This window comes from Lithobates pipiens, unplaced genomic scaffold, assembly GCF_037356315.1.
Source record: "Lithobates pipiens isolate NorthernLeopardFrog02 unplaced genomic scaffold, aLitPip1_a1.2 Scaffold_13, whole genome shotgun sequence".
NCBI lineage: Eukaryota > Metazoa > Chordata > Amphibia > Anura > Ranidae > Lithobates > Lithobates pipiens.
The window spans coordinates 500,562,832-500,590,484 of NW_027507718.1; the positions used below are offsets into that span (position 1 = coordinate 500,562,832).

The 27,653-nt window shown below is 42.8% G+C and overlaps 1 protein-coding gene across 2 annotated transcripts in view; it reads right to left on the reverse strand.

The window, feature by feature from the left end:
* Positions 1–27,653, reverse strand: part of LOC143975566 (progonadoliberin-2) — an 87,674-nt gene that overhangs the window by 9,401 nt on the left and 50,620 nt on the right. For both annotated transcript variants that reach the window (XM_077478031.1, XM_077478030.1), the window contains exon 2: positions 19,344–19,513. In XM_077478031.1, the coding sequence (XP_077334157.1) occupies positions 19,344–19,481 (138 nt within the window). In that variant the 5' untranslated portion in view covers positions 19,482–19,513. The remainder of the gene's footprint in view (positions 1–19,343; positions 19,514–27,653) is intronic.

Consider the following 27,653-nt stretch of genomic DNA (forward strand, 5'->3'; position numbering starts at 1 on the left):
GTTATGATGGTCAGAAATATAGCAACATAGGAATTGCTCCAAGGACTGACTGGCTTGTTCTGCAGCCCCATTAGACTGCGGGTGATACAGAGAGGAAAAAGAAAGCTTAATTCCCAACTGTGCACAAAAGGCTCGCCAGAACCGGGACACAAACTGACTACCCCTGTCCGAGACAATCATCTTGGGTAGCCCATGTAAGCAAAAGTGGAAGCCAGTTCCTTAGAAGTGGGCAACTTCTTAAGTGGAATAAAATTAGACATTTTTGAGAACTGGTCAACCACCATAAGGATAACTATGTTGCCCAATGAAATCCATAGACAGGTGGGTCCATGGCCTCTCTCCATTGGGTATGGGTTGTAGGAGGCCCACTGGAAGATGTCACGGAGTCTTACTCTGGGTGCACACGGAACAGGCAGCTATGAAGGCGGTTACATCAGTACGTAGACTAGGCCACCAGAATTGATGGAAATGGCCCAAAAGAGTTGATTCTTCCCAGGGTGACCAGCAGCCTTGGGAGAATGGTAAGTCTGGGGCACAGCAGTACAGAGATTCTCTGGGACAAAGCAGCAGTCAAAAGGTTTCTCAGTAGGAGCATGGACCTGAGCAGCAAGAATTTTGTCACCCAAAAGGAGAAGTTAGACTAGTGCGAACCGTAGCCAGAAAAAATTATCAGGAGGAATCACAGGAACCGGAACCGACTCCAACGTGAAAGTGGAGGAAAATTGTCGTGACAAGGCATCAGCCCTTTCATTCTTAGTACTGGGAAAGAATGAGACAATGTAATTGAAACTTGACAAGAAAAGAGCCCATCGCGCCATTCTGGAAGAAGAGGTTTAGCCTTAGACAAGAATGTGAGATTCTTATGGTCAGTAAGAATGAGAACCGGCACAGTAATACTTTCAAGGAGATGTCTCCATTGTTTCAGGGCTAAAATGATCGTCAACAGCTCTCTGTCACCAATCTCGTAATTGCACTCTGCAGGTGACAATTACTTGGAAAAATAGCCACAAGGATGCAAAGCGCTCTCAGAGGTAGGACATTGAGACAGAAGAGCGCCAACTCCAGTCTCAGAAGTATCAACCTCAAGGATAAAAGGTAATATAGGATCAGGATGTGCCGACTCTCAAAGGCCTTAACGGACTCCGGAGACCAACTCTGTGGGTTACTGTCCTTTCTGGTTATATCAGTCAGGGTCTTGACCCATGGGTCGGGGCCACTGTAGAACTGCAAAAAGTTTCTCTGGGTCCTTCAAAAAACCAGCAGTAGAAATGACATAACCCAGAAATTTAACCTGTTTACGATGGAACTCACACTTCTCGAATTTACACTAGACATCTGTGTGGTGGCTCTCCAGGGACTTGGAAAATATGAAGATATCATCAGGATAAACCACAACACATAACTGCATAACTGCAACATATCTCGGAGGACATCGTTAATGAATTCCTGGAAACCTGCCAGGGCATTACAAAGGCCAAAAGGCATTACGAGGTACTCATAATGGCCTGTTCTGGTATTAAAAGGAGTTTTATACTCGTTGCCCTCCTTAATCCTCACAAGATTGTATGCCCCTCTCAAATCAAGCTTTGTGAAAACATTGCTCCCTTGAGGCGATCAAATAACTCCGTAATCAATGGAATTAGATAGGCAACAGATAGTGAAACGATTAAGACCCCTATAATCAATACAAGGTCTCAGTTCACCACTCTTTTTCTTCTTCGCAAAGAAGAAACCAGCACCAGCAGGAGGCAAGAATTTGCTGATGAAACCTTGAGAAAGTGCGTCTGCAACATACTCCTCCATGGCCTTATCCTCCAAGACCGACACAGGGTAAACCCGGCCAGGAGGGGGTATAGCACCAGGTTGAAGGTCAATTGCGCAATCATATGACTGGTGTGGAGGCAAACTACCGGCTTGTCCTTTGTGATAGACATCGCTAAAATCGCGATACTCCTTCGGCAGAGAGGAGAGTGAAGAGGCGCACAGGACCTTGGCTACCTTCTGGAAGCATGTCTTATTACATTGTGGCAAACAGAAGAGAACCTCAGCACAGAGCCAATCAAAAGAGGGGTTGTGCTTCTGTAACCAAGGATAACCAATAACCAACAGAAAATTAGGTAAGACAATAACTTGAAATTGGATTATCTCATGTCTACGGCCATGGACAATGGAACAGTCTCATGAGTCACATGGGCAGGCTGTAGGGGTCTCCCGTCAAGAACCTCAATGGCAAGTGTTGTGTCACGCAGCTGCAGCAGAATCCAGTGTTTCGATACAAAGGCAGCATCAATGAACATGCCTGCTGGATAACTGGGGATGAAACAACGCCACCTAAGGTCTGTCCGTGACAGGACCTCAGGGTTTTGGCGTTCCCTGGATGGGGAGGACAAGACTTCAAAACGTGACCTGCCTGGCCACAATAAAGCCACAATCTCTCCCTCTTCCTCAAGGTTCTCTCACCTGCAAAGAGACGCGTGAAGCCCAAGTGCATGGGTTCATCTTCACTGACCGACTCGGTAGCAGGAGGCATGGGAGGTGAGGGAGGCACACATACCTCTTATAGAGGTAATACTCTAGGCGGGTGCCTGCACAGAGACTGGCACAGCAGAAGGGACGGCCTGCAACTCAGGTTGTACCAGAGCAGCCAGGAGATTCCAGGTGAGCCGTGCGACTCAGGAGCATTTATAATGCCATGGCAAACTGATCCATGCGGTGATGTTGCTCATCCAATCTGGAAAAAATATTACCAACAAGTGAATTGACTGCATCTTCTGAACTCATGGCCTTCGCCTACTGTCAGAAACCATGAAATCAGACCGAGACAGAAGTACAGTCAAATCACACTCGTTTAATAATAAAAGTAAATAGAACAAACATAGTCAAAACATAGCTAAAGTAAAGGAACTGGAACGGATAGTCAGAAAAGCCAAAGGTCAGGGAGCCGGAGATGAGCATAGTAAAACAGCAAGCAAGATCTGGAGCCAGAAGGGTTCAGCCAAGCAAGTCTTTAACGGGAATGCAGGAAAGCATCTCTGTGATGTTGACTAAGGCTCCTCTGGGCTGGATGGCTTAAGTAGGCAGGACTGACAAGAAGGATATCATCCACAGCTGAGTACCTGTGGAGAGATGAGAGCTGGCAATTAGCCGACAGCTGAGCGGCCAACTCAGAGAAGGAAGGGCTGCACCCAGCCCTGACAGTTATAACTCCTATTAGTTTTTCTTTATATCTGTGTCCCATTTTGGAGATATCCCTTCACTTCTTGGCCCAAAGCCAAAACAGGAACTGAGAAGAAATCCCTTCATAGTTAGATTGAAAAAAAGTCTATCAAGTTCAACCAATAAAATAAAAAATTTAGAAAAAATCACACAATCCCATATACACAAATCTATATCCACAGTTGAGCCAGAGGAAGGCAACCCCCCCAGCAAAGCACAATCCAATTTGCTCTAGCAGGGGAAAAAATTCCTTCCTGATCCCCCGAGGGGCAGTCGGTTGTTTCCTGGATCAACTTTACATATAAATGTTAGTACCCAGTTATATTATGCACATTTAGGAAATAATCCAGACCTTTTTTAAAGCAATCTACTGAGCTGGCTAGAATCAGCTCTTGAGTCTATTCCACATTTTCACAGCTCTTACTGTGAAGAAGCCTTTTTTCGCATTTGGAGAGGTATTTTTCCTTCAGATGTAAAGAGTGCCCCTTGTCCTCTGCGATGACCTAAAAAGTGAATAAGGTAACACCAAGTTCACTATTTAGACCACCTATGTATTTATACATGTTAATTATATAAGATTATAGGAAATTCAGTTCCTCTAATCTTTCCTCATAACTGAGCTCCTCCATGCCTCTTATCAGTTTGGTTGCCCTTCTCTGCACCTTCTCCAGTTCCCCAATATAATTTTTTTGAACTAGTGCCCAAAACTGAACTGCATATTCTGTTATGTACTGTTATGTAACATTTAAATGATGATAGTGTTCCTTCATTTTGAGATTTTTAAAAAGCTCTTTTCTTATTATTTATAGCTTTTTTAACTTTGGCCGTGAGCCACATGGGTTTTATTTTTAGCCTTTAAAACGTATTGCCCATGGGAATATACTTTGCAGTGAGTTTGCATACAGTCTTTCTTAAGAATTCCCATTTCTGTTCATCGATGGCAATATTCCCTCCAAGTCTAAGACCTGGAGAGCAGCCATAATCCTTGGACAATTTGCTCTCTTAAAGTTAAGTGTTTTTATATTTCCAGTATGAGTTTGTTGCTTCCAGCCAACAAATAAAATCATGTTATGGTCACTTCTTCAGTTTGTAAATTTGAAAACCTGAAAATCCCAAAATCTGATATAACTAACTAATAATAACTTAACTATTACTATTAAATTTTAGGTATTGGAATTTCCTTTCAAATTTGGCTGTTAGTGAACGTAACGAATACCAATTTATCTGAAGTTACGAATCACACGAAATAACGAATGCCATATCTAAATAACACAATATTTTGTACTTTTTTTCTATAATAAATATCCCCAAAAAAATAATAAATAAACAAATTTCTTCATCAGTTTAGGCCAATATGTATTCTTCTACATATTTTTGGTAAAATAAATAAATAAATAAAAATCGCAATAAGCGTGATTGATTTGTGAAAAAGTTATAGCATCTACAAAATAGGGGATAGATTTATGTCATTTTTATTATTATTATTTATTTTTACTAGCAATTTTTTTATCGGGACTGTGACATTGTGGCAGACAGATCGGACACTTTTGACACATTTTTGGGACCATTGGCATTTATACAGTGATCAGAGCTAAAAATAGCCACTGATTACTGTATAAATGTCACTGGCAGGGTTAACAATAGGGGCGATCAAGGGGTTAAATGTGTTCCCTCATTGTGTGTTCTAGTTGTGGGGGGGATGGGAGTGACTAGAGAAGGAGACATATCGTTGTTTCTACTAGTAGGAACAGTAGAACCTCTCCCCTGACAGAATCGGGATTTGTGTGTTTGCAAATAAACAAGATATTTGGGGGGCACACACACATTCCCGTTCTCATTCTGTCACAAGTGATTGCGGATGCCCGGCGGACATCTCGCCCATCGGGCACACGCATCGGCTCCGGGAACACTCTGTGCACTCGTGCCCGCCCTTGCAACAGCATCTTAAAGATCCCACGTATACCCATGGTGGTTTTGCGAAGCCGTGCCAACCTCCTGCAGTATAACTGCGGCAGCTGGTCGGCTAGCGGTTAACTGACAATTGCGTGCGATGCTTTACCCAAATAAAATTTATGACCCTTTTTTCCACAAATAGAGTTTTCTTTTGGTGATATTTGATCACCTTTGTGTTTTTCATTTTTTTTGCGCTATAAAAAAGACCATCAAGTTTGAAAAACATTTTTTATTTTTTACTTTCTGCTATAAAACACATCCAATGCTTTTAAAAAAAAAAAATCAAATTTCTTCATCCGTTTAAGCTTATATGTTTTCTGCTACATATTTTTGTTAAAAAAAAAAAAAATCTACCAGATAACGAACATATAATGTAAATAGTGGCGCTAACTTAAACTAATTGAAAACGTGCCAAAAGCAGATAAATAGTGATATGAAATCACCAAGTGAATAAAAAAGTGTAAAGTAGAAAGGAAAGTAAGTCCTCACATTAAGTCACCATAAACATATTCAGTGAAAATGTCCAAGATGAATGAGTCTTGATGAAATATTCACACCACGTGAAGATCGTGTCACCACTCCCCATAGGGTAATAACTAACCAGAAACAATGGCCTCACAATCTCATGCTCGGCAAGAAGGCATCAACCCCTCTAGGGTCAAATGGTATTCAGTAATGCACTCGCCATTCTATATATGTGATACAAAAAAGAAACTCCAAAAACTGCAATACCGTTTACCATAAATTTATTGAAACAAAATAAAACTCCTCAAATATTGCACTCACATTATGCACAGTGTAAAGCGCATGTAGTACAGCGGCACTTAAATTGGCATATCTCTGGCGCAGCGGACCCAGCGTGTAGAAAGCAGTTTTTCACCCGACCAATGTTCACTCTGCCGGATCACCACTTCCGGATCTACATGTTGCGTCACTTCTGGTTGCCATACAGCCACATCCCGGCGCGTTTTGTCATTGCGACTTCGTCCTTGGTTTGCACAAAAGTTATAGCTTATACAAACTATGGGATACATTTATGGAATTTTCATTTATTTTTATTTTTTTACTAGCAATGGTGTTGATCAGCAGCTTATAGCGGAACTGCAATATTGCGAAAAAGACAAATTGGACACCCAACTGACACTTTTGGGAAACAGTGAAACCAAAACACTGATCATTGCTAAAAATATGCACTGTCATTGTACTAATGCCACTGGCTGGGAAGGGGTTAAAATCAGGGATGATCAAAAGGTTACCTGTGTGCCTGATCAGGGTTTGTGCATTGTGGGAGAGGTGCTTTTACTAGGGAAGGGCATGGAACACAGGATCCATTCCTTCCCTACTGACAGAACGGCGATCTGCCTTGTTTACATATGGAGACTGCCGTTCTGCCTCTGTAATAAACAATAGTGGGTGACGGTAGACATCGAGTCTCGCTGATTTGCATAATCCCAGTGGAAGCGAGCTGCGGTCGGCAGCACAATCTTACGCCCGCTACCTGGAAGTGTGGGATCACACATATTATATATATATATATATATATATATATATATATATATATATATATATATATATATACATACACACATGATCTGGCACCCAGTGACCGCCCTGTTGCAGTAAAACCACTAAAGGGTGCTCGTTAAGTGGTTAACAAACATAGCAGCCACCCACACAATGGACACAGTTGTCATAATTGCAACTTAAAAGGGGAACAAACAAAAAAAAATGTACCTGAACACCACAAACTCAAAACACTGGTTAATTCATTTTTAATATTTAAAGAAAACTCCTCTATCCATCTATTCGCGTCTACATGCTTTATTTTATTAAAACAAGTAGGCTAATTTCACACTGAGGCGTTTTACAGGCACTACAGCACTAAAAATAGCACCTGTAAAGAGTCTCTCCTGTGTCTCCAGTGTGAACGCCCTCAGGCTTTCACACTGGAGTGGCGCGCTTGCAGGATGGGAAAGAAAGTCCTGCAAGCCGTTTGCAGTGCCATAGGAGCGGTGTATTCACCGCTCCTAAAATGCCCCTTCCCATTGAAAACAATGCCGCTAACGGGGGTTAAAACCGTTGAATAGTGCCGCTAAAACGCCAGTAAACCGGTGCTAAAAATAGCGCCGCTTTACAGCTGGTGCCCGCCCGCCCCAGTGTGAAAGTAGCTGTAGGTATAACCTTGTGAGCTGCCACACTACTAACCTCAATAAAAAACGAAAAATAAATAGAGACTAAAATAAATTAATAAATAATAAATAAAATTAAAAATAAACAGCTGCCAATACTATCCACACTTCCCAAATGTGACAATACAAACTGATATACCAAATGTGCGGCGCTAAACATAAATAAAATAAATGTAAAAAATGAATATAAAACTAGTAACTCATGCATGTATCCTATATAAGGATGAGCTCCGGCGTGTTCCCAACAGCCCACGTGCAGAGCCTGCCAGGAAGTGGGCACTGCGCTGCGCTAATCACAGGCAGTGAGGCATTGTCCTGATGCGCGGCTGCAGAGATTGGGAAATGTCTCCCTGCCTGTGATTAGCGCAGTGCTGACTTCCTTTCGGCTCTACACGTGGGGGCTGTGGGAACACGCCGGAGCTCATCCTTAATCCTATAATGTGAAAAAAACATAAAATATTATATATAATTAAAGTACATGTGCTTCATGTGATGCACACAAATCCTCAGTATTATAAAAAGTCCATTTTACAAACATAAAGCAAAAAAAATAAAAAAATAATCTTAATGCAATGTCCAAAAACTATATAGGGAAAGTGTGCGTGCTCCATGTATTGCACAAAAAAAATCATTAGTATTGCAACAGTGCAAACATAATAAACCGTGATGGTGATGTCTTCATGTAGGTGTGCACACCCCCCACCAGGTGTGCCCTCACCTTAAGGGCTTTAAAAAATGCCTGTGATAAATAATATTATTAGCTTGGGAAGATCCTCCTACGGTTCCTCTTTCTCGTAGTGGTTGGTTATGGCTTAAAATCTGCTTCAAGGATCACTCCTTCCTCCTGATCACAAGCCAATTCCTCCTGGCTGCCAGCACTCTCCTCATATACCTCATATACCACACATGTGAAATACAATGGAAACTTGCAATGGTGTGATAACATTTTAAAACAGGTTTATTAAACTTAAAATCCCACACAGATGTGCACTCACATTCAGTACAATAAAAACAAGCCTTCATATATTTATGGACAGCAAAAGGGGGATGACAGTGTCACCTGGAGACCGAATCTGCAGCTACGGTTCCCAGTGTTTTCCCGTCCTTAGCCTATAGTACAAACAACACCTCACTTCCTTCCTCGTCAGCCGATCAAGCTCCGAGCTTGCTGGCAGCCAGGAGGAAATTGGCTTGTGATCAGGAGGAAGGAGTGATCCTTGGAGCAGCATTTAAGCCGTAACCAACCACTATAAGAAAGAGGAAACATAGGATCAAAATTTGCATGAACGGACTTGACCACACACGATGAACGAACAGTCCGCTGAAAGCGTGCGCGATGACGTGAACGGCACGTACGACGGGACGAGAAATTCGACGTCCAATACACTACAATGCAACCTTCGCCGTGTAAATCCTTTCTGAGCATGCGCGAAACTTAGTTTGTCGAACAAGCCTACACACGAGCGGACTGTCCGCTCAAACCAAGTTTCAGCGGACTGTCTTACGGGAATTCCGAAAAACTTTGTTCGTCAGACTGTCCGCTGAAACTGTCCGCTGAAGCCCACACACGAGCGGACTGTCCGCTGAAACACTGTTCAGCGGACAAAGTTGGGCGAACAGTCCGCCCGTGTGTACGCGGCCTAAGGATTTTTTGTCTTCTTGTGCAATACACGGAGCACACGCACTTTCCCTATATATATAGTTTTTGGACATTGCATTAAGATTTTTTATTTTTTTTGCTCTATGTTTATGTTTGTATAATGGACTTTTTATATTATTGAGGATATGTGTGCATCACACGAAGCACATGCACTTTAATTATATATTATATTTTATGTTTTTTCACATTATAGCATATATGCATGAGTTATTAGTTTTATTTTTTAAATTTATTTTATGTTTAGCGCCGCACATTTGGAATATCACTTTATTTTATTAAGAAATCACTTTTAAAAACACCCCCTTGGCATTTCTAGCCACAGCCATCTTGAGTAAGGGCAGATGACTCATGTAGCATTTACTTCCAGGAATCCACCTGTTACAATACTAAGGATTTTTAGTTTTTTTTGTGCAATACACGGTGCACATGCACTTTCCCTATATATAGTTTTTGGACATTGCATTACGATTTTTTTTTTTCTCTATGTTTATGTTTGTATAATGGACTTTTTATATTATTGAGGATATGTGTGCATCACACGAAGCACATGCACTTTAATTATATATTATATTTTATGTTTTTTCACATTATAGCATATATGCATGAGTTATTAGTTTTATTTTTTAAATTTATTTTATGTTTAGCGCCGCACATTTGGAATATCACTTTATTTTATTAAGAAATCACTTTTAAAAACACCCCCTTGGCATTTCTAGCCACAGCCATCTTGAGTAAGGGCAGATGACTCATGTAGCATTTACTTCCAGGAATCTACCTGTTACAATACTTAGGATTTTTTTTTTTGTGCAATACACGGAGCACACGCACTTTCCCTATATATAGTTTTTGGACATTGCATTAAGATTTTTTATTTTCTTTGCTCTATGTTTATGTTTCTATAATGAACTTTTTATATTATTGAGTATATGTGTGCATCACACGAAGCACATGCACTTTAATTATATATTATAATTTATGTTTTTTTCACATTATAGGATATATGCATGAGTTATTACTTTTATTTTTTTAATTTATTTTATGTTTAGCGCCGCACATTTGGTATATCACTTTATTTTATTAAGAAATCACTTTAAAAAACACCCCCTTGGCATTTCTAGCCACAGCCATCTTGAGTAAGGGCAGAGATGATTCATGTAGCATTTACTTCCAGGAATCTACCTGCCTTTAGCTCAAGCATGCAGGTGTTCTGCGCTGAAAACGCCCCTCCTTCCCTTCTCCAGATAAAAGAAGAAAACAAAAATGCCCATGAAAACTCCGGGGATGTATGACATCATTTTGGCCTAGGCCAGAAAACAGGAAGCAGCTGAAGAAATGTAAAGAAAAACGTTTAAAAAAAAGTCACTATAATACACCTATAATACACTGACATATAATCACACACATAGGTTGGACTTGATGGACTTGTGTCTTTTTTCAACCTCACCTACTATGTAACTATGTCACCTTCCTATCGATTTACTATTGCTAGCAGCATATTGATTCAAAAGAATTAATTTTGATTGAAAGAGTTTGGTTCTGCTATAAACCGATGTTCTTTTTTCATCCTCCATTATCTTTTTATTAACATTATGTGTCCATGACTTGCAAAGAAATCTAAGCTGCCTTGCCATACTGTTTGCACTGTTGGAAAAAAAGATAGGAAACTTTTTCGTTCGGTAAAACGCCGGCGCTCGTCCTGCTCTCCAGAGATGATCACTTCGGTTCTTTCTGAGAGATGAAAATCCTCTCCATTCCCCCAGATGTTGTTTACTGATCAGATCCTGCTGCCGAGGTGAGACAAACTTCAATGGCCCAATAATCTGTGGAACATCTGCCGTGATAGGGAACGTTTCACCGCAATCCCACTGCTGACATAAAATTTCACTGCGGTCCCAGCGCTGAGGCGAGACGCAATCTACTCTCTGCTCTCCTGTGTGTTGCGTCAGCTTGGCTGGGCAGTGTTGTATCAGGATCTTAAAGGGAACCAGTCACATCCAGATGAGGTCTGCCATATCCAGACTCTGAAGGCCCATTCACGCTACAGTGTTCCGTTGCGGCGTGCTAATGTACAGGCGTTAATGAGTGATATGGCAGGTGTTGACGTGAATTGTGTTAAGGCAGACCATTCATTATGAATGGGTTGGCACGGCACCATAGTGGATGATAACATTTTACCCATGCGCATTGCAGCACACCTCAATGCAACGTACACTATATTGTCAAAAGTATTGGGATTGCCTTTACACACACATGAACTTCAATGGCATCCCAGTCTTACTCCGTAGGGTTCAATATTGAGTTGGCCCTCCTTTCCAGCTATAACAGCTTCAACTCTTCTGGGAAGGCTGTCCACAAGGTTTAGGAGTGTGTCTATGGGGAATGTTTGACCATTCTTCCATAAGTGCATTTGTGAGGTCAGACACTGATGTTTGAGAAATCACTTTAACACCCCCCCCACCCCCCCACCCCCCAGCATTTTTGGCCATGGCCATCTTTTATATATATATATATATATATATATATATATATATATATATATATATATATATATATATATATATATATATATATATATATATATCAAAAGGAACTTTGAGAAATCAATAAAACAGAGAAACAATACAGAATTCCATATCGATACTCATTATGCTGAAACGCCTTGCATGTAATATACAGCACCCTCTGCACATTTCAACCGCATACGATTCAGTTGCAACAACGGAATACATTCGATCACAGAGTAGCTGAAATAAACAGCCAAGGCCCCTGGCTGGAGGATCCAGCCCTTTCGCTACCGCAGCCAAGTTACATGAGTAAGCGTTCCATAATCAGGTCTACATGGGTTGCACTACTCCTGTGTTGGTAGATACATTTTTCCAGACTTATAGCGTCACCCATTTGTGTCAATCTCTCCTTCATCATGGGGGGGGGGGAAAATCTGTCGATTTTCATTGCCTCAAAATTAATTTCCTGGCCTGAAAAAGGGCCCCAGGTATAGCTAATCTAGAGGTCTCCTCCGCCGGGACTTCATCTATAATTCCTAACAGGCATAGCTTAGGGCAGTCTTTCTCAACCTTTTCAACACAGAATAACCCTTGAAATAGTTCTCCAGTCTCGGGGAACCCCTGCTAAAAATTAGAGATCTACAACTCATGATACTTTAGTGTGATGGTCAGTGAGAATAATGGTCCTTACACTTGTGGTCATTGGGAAGAATTGCCTCCTTATAGATAGCTAAAAATATCAATGCTGTCGGTAGGAACTTATCTGAGAGGCAGAAATGGCCCAATGCTGAAGGAACCCTTAGTAACCTCTGGAAGAACCCTAGGGTTCCACGGAACCCTGGTTGAGAATCACTGACTTAGGGTGTTCTACAAGATGAATCTGAAATACACGATTAATAATCTCCCCCACCTCCTTCCAATATATGTGTAGTTTGGGTCACCTCCACTACATATGGATCAAGTCACCACGATTCTTCACGCATCTAGTGCAAGATGGATCATGGGCCATGGCCATCTTAAGTAAGAGCAGATGATTCATGCAGAATTTACTTCCTGTAATTCATCTGCCCTTAGCTCAGGCATGCACACAGGATAATGTGCTAAAGCTAAAAAAATCCCTCCTCCCCTTCTGAAGACTCCCGGGATGTATGACATGACTTGCCTAAGCAAGAAACCAGGAAGTAACTGAATAAATGTAAAAAAAACGTTTATATATATATATATATATATATATATATATATAATCAATGCTGATTGGGAGAGTGCAGTTCCACTTTAGGCCTACAGCCATGCAATTTCCACTAGCAACCATTGGAAGTATAACAGGTCATACTAACAAGCTCAAAGGCTGGCAGTGTGAAGGTATCATCATGGACGTCCGCAAGGGGGGTCAAGTGCCCCCCCCCTGGAATCAGAGATCGGATCTTAAATTCAGCAAAGTTACGTCACTATCGGGGTGCGGGCAGCCCACACCCAGGTGCCACCTGCCAGTGGGGTGACACCATCAAGGTGCTCTCAAGCTCCCCCATCAGTGTAGTGTGACTTTGGGCTCTTTTCCTTGCTCAGTCCAGCAGAGAACTCGGCAGCGCAGTGTCAGGAGAAAGGCGAGCTGTGGGCTATCAGAGGTTTCCCCCACTCGCCCCGTCCCTTCTCCTGTCAGGGAAAAGAGACGGTGGCTCTCACTAGGTATCCCGCCCTGCTTCCTGCCCACTCCGTTCCTTCCCTATTGGCCATAACTGAGGGCCAGTCAAAGCAGACTAGGAGAGGAGAGCATCATGGGACACATAGCCCCAAAGATTGGCAGCCCCATTTTCCACAGGGAAGAGGCTACAGCTCGATCAAGAGAGAGATTGAGAGACTGGAAAAAAACAGAGGGAGAGAGTGCTACAGGACAAAGAATGGGGAGTGGGCTGGGTGGAAGCCACAGGGAGAGCCACGCTACCCAGTGCCACCAGAGAGAGAAAAACTGAGTCACTACCAGGGTACAGACATGTTACACTGACCAGAGTTGCCCCCGGGGAAGCCAGAGTGAGCAATCATCCAGCCAGAGGGATCACTGATGTAGTTTCGCCTGGTCTGATAAGAGGGTCTGTTGGCCATTATTCATTACTTATCCTAGGGTCTGTACTACGTCTGCAGTCTCTGACCATGATAATGTGATAATGACATTGTCGAAAAGGGGCGGTGCATGGGTGACCCTAAAATGATGCCCCCCCTGAAAAAAGTTCTGTGGACGCCCATAGGTATCATGTGACTTTTCCAATAAATATGGTTGTTAAATATGGTTGTTATACTAGAGGTGCCACAGCAGTGTGTCTGTAAGCCAGACCTGAATGCCAAACATCGCAGCCAACTCTCAGGTCAACAGTCTTCAACATCTACAAGAAAGTCTTCCCAGGAGACTATAGACTTTTTATCTGTTTTTCTTAAAATAACTTCTGGAGATACATACATACATAATATATATATATATATATATATATATATATATATATATATATATATATATATATACACAGTATCTATCAAATATTTTATTATATTTTTTCATGTGACAACACTGGAGAAATGACACTTTGCTACAATGTAAAGTAGTGAGTGTACAGCTTGTATAACAGTGTACATTTTCTGTCCCCTCAAAATAACTCAACACACAGCCATTAATTAGACATTACTGGCAACAAAAGTGAGTACACCCCTAAGTGAAAATGTCCAAATTGGGCCCAAAGTGTCAACATTTTGTGTGGCCACCATTATTTTCCAGCACTGCCTTAACCCTCTTGGACATGGCGTTCCCCAGAGCTGCACAGGTTGCCACTGGAGTCCTCTTCCACTCCTCCATGATGACATCACAAAGCTGGTGGATGTTAGAGACCTTGCGCTCCTCAACCTTCCATTTGAGGATGCCCCACAGATGCTCAATAGGGTTTAGGTCTGGAGACATGCTTTGCCAGTCCATCACCTTTTCCCTCAGCTTCTTTAGCAAGGCAGTGCTCGCCTTGGAGGTGTGTTTGGGGTTGTTATCATGTTGGAATACTGCCTTGCGGCCCAGTCTCTGAAGGGAGGGGATCATGTTCTGCTTCAGTATGTCACAGTACATGTTGGTATTCATGGTTCCCTCAATGAACTGTAGCTCCCCAGTGCCGGCAGCACTCATACAGCCCCAGACCATGACACTCCCACCACCATGCTTGACTGTAGGCAAGACACACCTGTCTTTGTACTCCTCACCTGGTTGCCGCCACACATGCTTGACACCATCTGAACCAAATAAATTTACCGCTATATGGTCTTGGCCACTGTGCTGCAGCTCAGTTTCAGGGACTTGACAATCTTCTTATAACCTAGGCCATCTTTATGTAGAGCATCTATTTTTTTTCAGATCCTCAGAGAGTTCTTTACCATGAGGTGCCATGTTGAACTTCCAGTGACCAGTATAAGAGAGTGAGAGTGATAACACCAGATTTAACACACCTGCTCCCCATTCACTCCTGAGACCTTGTAACACTAATGAGTCACATGACACCGGGGAGGGAAAATGGCTAATTGGGCCCAATTTGGACATTTTCACTTAGGGGTGTACTCACTTTTGTTGCCAGCGGTTTAGACATTAATGGCTGTGTGTTGAGTTTTTTTGAGGGGACAATACTTTTGTGTTTTCCCCTATTTATCATGCTGAATTCAAAGATCTATGACTTTCTCTCAAATATTGTTCACAAATCTGTCTAAGGGCCCTTTCACACAGACATGTCCATGTACGGGCTCAGCTCTGCTCAGTGGGGTATCGCTCCGCTCCGATCCCCACTGAGCAGGCAGATGACAGGTCTGTCTCTGCACACTGTGCAGGGGCAGAACTGTCAGAGCGCCGCTCTCCTCAATGGGGGATCAGATGAAGACAGAACGTAGAGTCTGTTTTCATCTGATCCGCAGACAGATAGAAAAGTAGGTTTTTCCTCCGTCAACAGAAACGGAGAATCACGGAGACTGATGTCAGCGATATTCATCCGCTGACATCCGTTGTCCCATAGGGATATATGTATGTCAGTTTTTCATCCAAAAACGGATGAATGAAAAACTGACATATGGTCCATCCATGCGAAGGGGCCTTTATCTGTGTTAGTGAGCACTTCTTCTTTGCCGAGATAATCCATCCACCTCACAGGTGTGGCATATCCAGATGGCGATTAGACAGCATGGTTATTGCACAGGTGTGCCTTAGGCTGGCCACAATAAAAGGCCACTCTAAAATGTGAAGTTTTACTGTATTGGGGGGAGTCCGGTGGGCCCGAAAACCAGTCAGTATCTGGTGTGACCACCATTTGCCTCACGCAGTCCAGCACATCTCCTTCACATAGAGTTGATCAGGTTGTTGATTGCAGCCTGTGTAATGTTGGTCAATTCCTCTTCAATGGCTGTGTGAAGTTGCCGATCCAGAGCATCCCAGACATGCTCAATGGGTGACATGTCCGGTGAGTATGCTGGCAATGCAAGAACTGGGATGTTTTCACCTTCCAGGAATTGTGTACAGATCCTTGCAACATGGGGCCGTGCATTGTCATGCTGCAACATGAGGTGATGGTCATGGATGAATGGCACAACAATGGGCCTCAGGATCTCGTCACGGTATCTCTGTGCATTTAAAATGCCATCAATAAAATGCACCTGTGTTCATTGTCCATAGCATACGCCTGCCCAAACAATCACGGTGGGCTACTCCATCCACAACCTTGGCGTCAGCAAACCGCTCACCCACACAACGCCATACACTCTGTCTTTCATCTGCCCTGTAAAGTGAAAACCGGAAATTCATCCATGAAGAGAACACCTCTCCAAAGTGCCAGACGCCATTGAATGTAAGCATTTGCCCACTCAAGACGGTTATGACGATAAACTGCAGTCAGGTAGAGGATGTAGAGGATGGCGAGCATGCAGATGAGTTTTCCTGAGACGTTTTCTGACATTTTGTGCAGGAATTATTTAGTTATGCTAACTGATTGTTGCAGCAGCTGTCCAGGTGGCTGGTCTCAGACTATCTTGGAGGTGAATATGGAGGTCCTGGGCTGGTGTGGTTACACATGGCCTGTGGTTGTGAGGCCGGTTGGATGTACTGCCAAATTCTCTGAAACGCCTTTGGAGACGGCTTATGGTAGAGAAATGAGAATTCAATTCAAGGGCAACAGCCCTGGTGGACATTTCTGCAGTCAGAATGCCAATTGCACGCTCCCTCAAAAGTTGCGACATCTGTGGCATTCTACTGTGTACTAAAACTGCACATTTTAGAGTGGCCTTTTATTGTGGCCAGCCTAAGGCACACCTGTGCAATAATCATGCTGTCTAATTAGCATCTTGATATGCCATACCTGTGAGGTGGATGGATTATCTCGACAAAGGAGAAGTGCTCACTAACACTTACGGTATTTAGACAAATTTGTGAACAATATTTGAGAGAAATAGACCTTTTGTGTACATAGAAAAAGTCGTAGATCTTTTCATTCAGCTCATGACAAAAGTATTTTGTTTATAATTTTGCTCAATATATATATATATATATATATATATATATATATATATATATATATATATATATATATATATATATATATATATATATATTATACACAGTATTTTATATATATATATAATATACAGGCATACCCCACTTTTAAGTACACAATGGGGTTTATTTACTAAAGCTGGAAAGTGCAAAATCAGCCTCACTTCTGCATAGAAACCAATGAGCTTCTAACCCCTGCTTGTTCAATTAAGCTTTGGTAATAAAACCTGGAAGCTCATTGGTTTCTATGCAGAAGTGAGCCTGATTTTGCACTTTCCAGCTTTAGTAAATACACCCCATTGTGTACTTAAAAGTGGGGTATGCCTGTATCTTATAATTGTGCATCACTAATTTACTAACAGACATAGGGGGTTATTTACGAAAGACAACGCCACTTTGCACTACAAATGTACTGAAAGTGCACTTAGACGTTCAGTCGCTGTAAATCTGAGGGGAAGATCTGAAATGAGGGGAAGCTCTGCTGATTTTATCATCCAATCATGTTCAAGCTAAAATGTTGTTTTTTATTTCCCTTGCATGTCTCCTTCGGGTTCACAGCGTCTGCACCTCCAAGTGCACTTGCAGAGCACTTGTAGTGCAAAGTGGATTTGCCTTTCGTAAATAACCCCCATATTCTGGATTTCACGCCACTTCCTCAGACTTAACTTGTCCAAAACCGAGCTCATCGTTTTTCCTCCCCCGCGTGTCCCTTCCCCTGACTTCTCTGTCTAGATCAATGACACAACTATCAGCCGATCCCTGCATGCCAGGGTGCTAGGTGTAATTCTGGACTCTGAACCTCTACTTTCAGCCTCACATCCAATCACTTTCCAAAGTTTGCCATCTCAACCTCTGCAATATCTCCAAAATACATCCCTTCCTAACCAATGAAACCGCAAAACTCCTAAACCACTTCCAGGTCTTCTCTCACCTCGACTACTGCAACTCCCTCCTCATTGGCTTACCTTTACATAGTCTATCCCCCCTTTAGTCCATTATGAATGCTGCTGCCAGACTCATCCACCTTACAAACCATTCAGCGTCTGCTACTCCTCTCTGTCAATCCCTCCACTGGCTTCCACTCATCCAACAAATTAAATTCAAATTACTAACAATAACCTACAAAGCCATCCACAACTCTGCCTCCAGCTATATCACTACACCTAGTCTCACAATACCAACCAAATTATCCTCTTTGTTCTTCAGAAGACCTGCTCTCTAGTTCCCTCGTCACCTGCTCCCATGCTCGCCTCCGGGACTTCTCCTGAGCCTCTCCCATCTGTCCAACTATCTCCAACTCTATCCAATTTTAGGCGATCCTTGAAAACTTTTCCCTTTAGAGAAACCTCTCCTGCCTCAACCTATCAATTGTACTTTAATTTTCGTCATCATCTTTTGTATCACTTGACCCTCCCTCCTAGATTCTAATCTCTAACAAGCAGGGCCCTCTGATTCCTCCTGTATTGAATTGTATTGTAACTGTACTGTCTGCCCTCATGGTTTAAAGCACTACACAAACTGTTGGCGCTATATAAATACCGTATAATGATAATAATAATATATATATATTTATTTATTGTTTATAAATAGTTTATAAATAAATAATAGTTTATTTATTGTTTCACAAATTCACATTGAATACATGACAATGGATTCCCAGAGCACTATGTATTCTCTAAAGAGACAGCACAGTAAAGCAGTTTGTTTTGCAACTCCATTTGTCTGACTGAGGCTAGGTTTACACTGCTGAGATCCAACTTTGCAAACAAACAGTTTTCCATTGTCATGTGATTATGTGCAACAGTGTGAACAGAGCCTGAAACACCATCTGAAAAGGGATGAGTTAGTGCTGTGATGATTGATTTCATTTGGCAGTGTGTCAGCACAGTTGCAATGCAACACTGGGGCTTTTAGAAACACCTTTCTCCTTGTTCATTCGTGGCAACAAATCTGCACCACCAGGGGGAAGAAGCCAAAACTGTCTCTTATAAATCCCTAAGGTGAGCTTATACTGTATCTATAATGTTATTATTGGTCCAATCCAGTGGACCAAACAATACAGCCCCAGAATGTACCAGGTACTAGGAAATGAGAAAGACAAATCAACTATTCCTCAATACCTGCTTTCTTACTAGCAGTGTCCTCAAGAGAACCTCTGCATGTAAGGAATACAGCCCCCACTACCCAAGCCAATACTGCAAAAATGGCGCCCTAGCCATATATATGTTGAAAACCTTTAGTTAGAAAACAATGCATCATTAATATACCTCTGGAGAAGCAGGCATGTCCAACTCCCTCTTGCCTCCTGGGTACCACCCATGGGACCAGTGCTGGCCGTGTGACAGCTGTGTACTGACTGCAAACAGAACCAGGACCAGGAGCAGCAAGTGTCTCTGACAGGCCATTGGTTAGCAGATGTGACTCAGTTCACAGGAACCTGCAGAGGAAAAACAATAGAAGCCACTTTTACATTATGAACAAATGATCAGCTAAAGTGCTATAGTAAGAAATATTGGGGGAATTTACTAAAACTGGTGCATACAGAATCTGGTGCAGTTGTGCATAGTAACTAATCAGCTTGTAGGTCTTCTTGTCAAAGCTTAATTGAACAAGCTAAAGTTAGAAGCTGATTGGTTTCTATGCACAGCTGCACCAGATTCTGTGCGTACCAGTTTTAGTAAATCCCCCCCCCCCCCCCCATTGTGTTCTCCGGAATCCCCAGATGTGCAGCACCCTTTGAAGGTATCTAAGCAAATATAAAACTGTCACTCCCAGAATTTTGGTGCAAATGCTGGACCAGGGCCAGTCAGGTTAAGCAGCCTAGAGTATCTAAATACCAAAGCCCATGTTTATAGTAGTGTAGCACCTTCCTAGATAGGTGCTAGGTTAGGTAAAATAAGTAATAGCTCTACTGTAATCAGATGAGTTGCTTGTGACTATTTTTGGATGTTCTCTGTCTTACTAGTTGCCGGATTGACTGCTTCCCCCTACCTTCTGGAGAGGTCTGGCAAGTAGTGGGCTGGAAGAGTCAAATCAGCAGGTGAATATTTATGTAGTCCCAACCAATCCCTGGGGAAGGGTGTCCAGATGGTGGCTGGGGGGGGAAATAAATAGTTTGGTGCCTGGAATAGAGGCTTCTTGTCCAGGAGGAGAAGATCCCAGCCTGAAGGGCTGTTGCCCTTCTGTGCAGTCCAGCTGTGCTTTTCTACTGCTCTTCAAGGTCCCAGATAGTTAGCTGGGGGTCCTATACTGATGAACTTTTCTGGAGCTGACTAAGGGAATTTTTTTTTGAGGATCTGGTCTGGAAAAGTCACAGGAGAGGAGTCTGGAAGGAGGCATCCAATTACTCAAGGACATTAGTGAGTACAGATTGGTGTGTGAGATCCCAGGGACGTTGTGCTACTGCTGTCCCTTTTGCATCAGAATTAGTCTGTACTATAAGAGTAGACATTGTTCATGGTGTCCCTGTGTAGCTCAGCCCACCATTTGCTGCTGCAAGGACTGTGCTCAGAATCTCTGACCACTTGAAGACCAGGCCTTTTCTGGAACTTTTTGTTTAAGAGTTTAAAACAGTATTTTTGCTAGAACAAAATGGCGATTGTTGTAATATTTTATGTCGCAGAGTATTTGGGCAGCGGTCTTTCAAATGCAATTTTTTGAGAAAAAATACACGTGATTAAATAAAAAAATACAAAACAGAATATTTACCCTGATTCTATTTAATGTTAAAGATAATGTTGCGCAGAGTAAATAGATACCTAACATGTGATGCTTTAAAATTGCGCATGCTCGTGGAATGGTGACAAACTACAGTACTTAAAAATCTCCATAAGGGATACTTTAAAAATGTTCACAGGCTACCAGTTTAGAATTATTCCTGTTGCTCTAACGTTCGCGGTGATACCTCACATGTGTGGTTTGAATACCATTTACATATGCTTGCACGACTTACGTATGAATTCACTTCTGCACTTGAGCACAGGGGGATGAGGCACTTTCAATTTTTTTTTTACATATTTATTTTACTTTTTATTTTTACACTGTCCCCCCCTTTTTTTTATCACTTTTATACCTACTACAATGTAAACACCCTTCGTAATATAAATAAGGGTGACAGGTTCTCTTTATTGAGAGATCTGGGGTCAAAAAGCCCCCAAATTTCTAATTTACCTCATTTACCTTAAAAAGCAAACAATCAAAAAAACATTTTTTTTTTTTAACTTTTGCTTTAAAAAAAAATATTTACTATGGCCCCGGAACGGGAAGTGATGTCAGATATCGTTCCTGTCCTCCAAGGGCATAGAGACGAGTGGCGGCTATCTTGGCCTCACTCTTCTCCATACCCAGCTATCGCGATCACTCCCAGGCTTCACCAATGGGTCAGGTGACCCGGAAACGACCAGGAAGCGGCGGGGGGGAACCGCCCCGCCACTTCTAAAGGTAATCCCATGGCGAATCAGACTGCGGGACTACTTTTTTTTTCAGTTTTTCGGGTCATTCGTTATGATCGAAATTCGTAAATGAGTAAATTCGAAAATTCATAAATTCAAAAATCAGAAAATTAGTAAATTTGGAAAATTTGTAAATTTGGAAAATTTGTAAATTTGGAAAATTCATAACAGAAAATTCAAAAGTTCAAAAATTCATAGATTCGTAAATTCAAAAATACAGAAATTCAAAAATTCGTAAATCCGTAAATAAGAAAGAAAATCCTAAAATTTGAAAGAACGAAAATCAGAAAATTTGAAATAATAACCAACTAATAATAACTAACTATTAAATTATAGGTATTAGAATTTCCTGTCAAATCTGGCTGTTAGTGAATGTAACGAATATGAATTTTTTCCAAAGTTACGAATTTTCTAAAAATAGCAAATGCAAATACGAATCCGAAACAAATGGAACGTAACAAAATAAATAATAAATAATAATAATCATAATAAAAAGTTTTTATTATTATTGTTATTTATAATTCATTACCTTCCATTCATTTAAATATGGCATTTATTATTTTCGTTCTTTTTTCTGAATTTTTGGGTTTTCGGATTTCGATTTTCCAATTTTATGAATTTTCAAATTTCCGTATTTTAAAATTTCTGAATTTACAAATTTACGAATTTACGAATATTAAAATTGCTGAATTTTCAAATTTACAAATTTATTTCGTTAAACAAGTTTTCATTCATTCGGATATTTACGAATGAACTAATTTGTCAAAATTTGTTAAAAAATTAATTTGGAACTAAATGAATTGCACATGTCTAGTAAAAACTTCAAGATCTTAAACATAAACTAGATAACCAATACTATTTGAAAGGTTTGGTTATTATCTTGCCTTGGCTTAAACAGAAAAGTGGATAAAAGCAGAATTGCCTCTCAAGAGCTAGCATTTGTCAACACAGAGGTCAACAAGAAGATGTTTCCCACTTTATGGGGACCATGTTCCTGTGCCTAAATCACACAGGAACATGGTCCACGTTCCTGTGCGATCCCTCTGCTATTCAGTGTGGTTTTTCAGCCCATTCATTTGAATCGCACAAAAAGCAGTGCATGCACTACTTTCCAAAAATGCACTGCATCAAATTGCAAGGTGCTGCAGTACAATGCGATCTGGTGCAAGCAACGGGCCCTGGTGCATTGTCCTTAAAGTGGTGTTGCCACCAAAAAAGAAATTCGTTTAAAATTTGTTAAAAAAAAAAAAAATAATAATTGGCAAAAAAAATAATTTTTTACTCACCTCTAAATACCTGTTGCTAGGGGGTCCCTCGTAGTCTGCCTTCTTCCTTGCCCGGGCTGGTGACATCACTTCCCCTCGCGCCGCACATTCCCCTGGGACCTGTCACGTGTCCCAGGTGACTGTACAGCATATCACGGCGCCCTGCACCGCTCACGTATGCGCAGTGGGTCCCCGGCTGTGAAGCCACAGCCGGGTGCCCACAGTACGCATGACGGCGCCGTGAGCGGAGCGGGGAACGAGGGGGGCTTTGTTCCCCCGCATCGTTGGACCCTGGGACAGGTAAGTGTTCGATTATTAAAAGTCAGCAGCTGCAGTATTTGTAGCTGCTGACTTTTAATTTTTTTTTTTTTTTTTTTTTTTTAGGGGATACCCCACTTTAAGAAAATATTTGGCACCCGCAGCAGATCGCACGCACGGTACAGGAAGCGTACACAAAACACGCCTTTTCCACACCACGTTCTCCTGTAAATTGGCCCATACTCAGTAGCGTCTCTAGGGGGTGGCTTTTGGGGCTATAGCCCTGAATCTGGGGCCCATAGCTCAGAGTCTCTGCAGGGGTCCCCAAGGGGAGGGGAGGCTCTCTGGGGACCCTGATGTAAGTGGGAGGCTCTCTGGGTACCCTGATGCCAGGGGGAGGCTCTCTGGGGACCCTGATTTTAAGGGGAAGGCTCTCTAGGGACTCTGATTTTAAGGGGAAGGCTCTCTGGGGACCCTAATGTAAGGGAGGCTCCATGGAAACCCTGATGTAAGGGGGAGGCTCTCTGGGGACCCTAATGTAAGGGAGGCTCCATGGAAACCCTGATGCAAGGGGGGCTCTCTGGGGACCCTGATGTATGGAGGAGGCTCTCTGGGGACCCTGATGTAAGGGGGGCTCTCTGGGGACCCTGATGTAAGGGGGGGCTCTCTGGGGACCCTGATGTAAGGGGGGCTCTCTGGGGACCCTGTTGTAAGGGGGGCTCTCTGGGGACCCTGTTGTAAGGGGGGCCCTCTGGGGACCCTGATGTAAGTGGGGGGCTCTCTGGGGATATACACACACATGTATATTACTGTATATACATGTGTATGCCCGCCCAAGCGTATGACTTTCTTTACTACGCTGCTATGGGCTCTAGCCCCAGATCTTTTGTAGACCTAGCAACACCCCTGCCCAAACTCATATCACTGGTGTGATTAGGAATGCCCCCTCCCATTTTACCACATGCCGTACTTGGAAAATCTTGAAGGTTATAAATATTTTTTCAGCTGGTAAACAACTTTTATTTATTAATAAATACAATTAAGTAGTTTGTGTATGATGTAATCCTATCTCAGAAATCTAAAATACGGAGACTTTTTGACACCCAAACTCATAATTCTCTTGAGACCTTAGCTGCAGATTAAACTGGTGCCTAATTGTCTCGTTACATCATCTGAGATCTACGTGAGATCACGTCAGAGATCAGGACCTGTTGACCAAACATTTTATAGATCGAATCCTTCCGTTATTTCCCATCAAGTTTCAGGACTGGTATAAAAAAACTGTCCAGGCTTTTAGGTCAGATCAGTCAACTGGTTTATGTGATAGAAGGTTACCATCTAGAGGAGGGTCATAATTCAGACATAGTATGGCTGGGGGCTTGGTATTATTGGGCGAAGAAAGAACGTGAAGAAGCGAATAAATGGTTTTTATACAAGATATCAAATCTATGTATCCTATGTAGCAGTGCCAGGGCAAGGTCATCTAGAGCCCAGGGCAAACATGCCAAATTGTGCCCCCTCCTTTCAAGATGTATGATTATGTGTCAGCAAAAACCCCCTCCCAAAAAAAATAAAAAATGAAGCACTAATCTGAATGCTTACCCCCTAAACATAAATCCCTCTTACTCCCAGTACAAATCTACCCCATGCTGTAATTCTCCCATTGCCAAAATCTTTCCCCCCCAGCTCTAATCTTCTCTCCCCATATTCCCCCAGCACAAGTTGACCCCCCCCAAAAAACTCCCCCCTCCTAGAAAAAATTCCCTAACCCTCAAATTTCCCCTCCGAGCACAAATACCACCCAATCATCTCTACTAGCACACCCCCCCCCAAAAAAATCAGATGTTAGCACAACATCCACCCTGTCCTCCCCTCCACCTGTCTGCTCCCAACCTGTCCTCCCCTCCACCTGGCTGTATCCCCCATGTCCTCCCCTCCACCTGTCTGCTCCCACCCTGTCCTCCTCTCCACCTGGCTGCTACCACCCTGTCCTCCTCTCCACCTGGCTGCTACCACCCTGTCCTCCTCTCCACCTGGCTGCTACCACCCTGTCCTCCCCTCCACCTGGCTGCTACCACCCTGTCCTCCTCTCCACCTGGCTGCTACCACCCTGTCCTCCTCTCCACCTGGCTGCTACCACCCTGTCCTCCTCTCCACCTGGCTGCTACCACCCTGTCCTCCCCTCCACCTGGCTGCATCTACCTTGTCCTCCCCTCCACCTGACTGTATCCACCCTGTCCTCCCCTCCACCTGGCTGCTCCCACCCTGTCCTCCCCTCCACCTGGCTACTACGACCCTGTCCTCCCCTCCACCTGGCTGCTCCCACCCTATCCTCCTCTCCACCTGACTGTATCCACCCTGTCCTCCCCTCCACCTGGCTGCCCCCACCCTGTCCTCCTTTCCACCTGGCTGCTACCACCCTGTCCTCCCCTCTACCTGGCTACATCTACCTTGTCCTGCCCTCCACCTGGCTGCTCTCACTCTCTCATACTGGGCACTAGAAGTTCAACATGGCACCTCATGGCAAACAGAAAAAAAAAGAAAAAAAAAAAGGAGTGTCACCCTGGGACTTTAAATGAGTTGGTCAGAGTAACAAGAGTAATAGTAGTATAATTGTTTATTAAAATTAATGTACATACATGGATAATATAGCAATGGATTTGCACATAATAAAGAGAATAAATAAAGTTGATACAAACATTATACAATGCAGTATATACAAATGCACGCATCAGAAAACCCGTCGCGCGTTTCGCGAGATCATTGCTCGCTCGGCAGGTAGGCAGGACAAAAACTCAAATATATAGCTCAAAAAAGTGCATATCACATGATTGAAAGATTGATGAAAGTGTAAAACTTTCACCAATCTTTCAATCATGTGATATGCACTTTCTTGAGCTATATATTGGGTGTTTGTCTAAGCCCTTGTACACACGGTCGGAGAATCCGTCAGAATGTGTCCTATCGGACCGCGTTGTCGGATAATCCGACTGTGTGTGGTATGCATCGGACTGATTCCGTCGGAATATCTGTCGGACCCAATTTTCCAACTTGTTGGAAATATTTCCCGACCAATTGGTTCGATCGGACATACTCCGATCATGTGTAGAGAATTTTTATCGGACCAAGTGCCACGCATGCTCAGATCAAATTCCTACATCAAAGCTATTGGCTACTAGCCTGAACGTAGTCCCATCGTAACGAAATTACGTCATCACGTTCTGAATGATCGGATTTTTCGACAACTTAGTCCGACCGTGTGTATGCAACAGTTTCGGACAAGATCCGACGGACAAAATCCGACGGACAAAATCCGACGGATTTGGTTGTCGAAATCACTGACCGTATGTACAAGGGCTAAGAGATAGCCAGCTATGAGTAAGCACTGATTCCAGTGCTAAACATGTCAGCATTTTTGCACCCTTTTAGTTGGCTGTGGACCATTTGATGTGACGTGACCTACGATTTTCAATAAAATACAGGATTTTAAGTCTTTTTCCGGTGTGCGGCCATCCAGAGTTTTTGTCCTGCCTACCTGCCTATTGTGTATGTATAGGCCAGCACCTGGGGCTCACTGATAGGAGGGAGAGCATCTGCCCTGGAGGGCTATCTTGGAGCGGTGGTTTCCCTTTCTCGATCATTGCTCGCTCATCGGGCGTGGATGTGGATGAGATGTATCAATGAACGAAACCAGTCTCTATCGCTGAACCCCCAAATGGACGGCAGCAGCCAGAGTATGGCATGGGAGCTGAGGGGGAGAAGATGAACATGGGTACCCCCAAAGGGGGGACATGGTATAGGTGAAAGTAAATGGTCCTAATTTTCTCAGTATGTAACTTGATAGATATCAGCTGATCCAATAATGGAGCAGACATAGAGACCATGCGTAAAGAAGTGAATCCTGAAAAAATGTGTTTGTCTGGGAAATCAACCCCTTGATATACAAACAGATGAACAGCAATGGAAAGCTCTGTGATGTGCATAGTATTGGAGAGTGAAGGAACATGGCACCTTATGGCAAAAAAAAAGAATCTGAAAAAAGAATTGTTTCTCTACATAAAGATGGCCTAGGCTATAAGAAGACTGCCAAGACTCGGAAACTGAGCTGCAGCACGGTGGCCAAGACCATACAGCGGTTTAACAGGACAGGATCCACTCAGAACAGGCCTCGCCATGGTCGACCAAAGAAGTTGAGCGCACGTGCTCAGCATCATATCCACGATCAAATTGGTCTCCATGGCTGTCGTCCCAAAAGGAAGCCTCTCCTAAAGATGATGCACAAGAAAGCCTGCAAACAGTTTGCTGAAGACAAGCAGACTAAGGACATGAATTACTGGAACCATGTCCTGAGGTCTGATGAGACCAAGATAAACTTATTTGGTTCAGATGGTGTCAAGCGTGTGGCGGCAACCAGGTGAGAAGTACAAAGACAAGTGTGTCTTGTCTACAGTCAGGAATGGTGGTGGGAGTGTCATGGTCTGGGGCTGCATGAGTGTTGCCGGCACTGGGGAGCTACAGTTCATTGAGGGAACCATGAGTGCCAACATGTACTGACATACTGAAGCAGAGCATGATCCCCTCCCTTTGGAGACTGCCGCAGGGC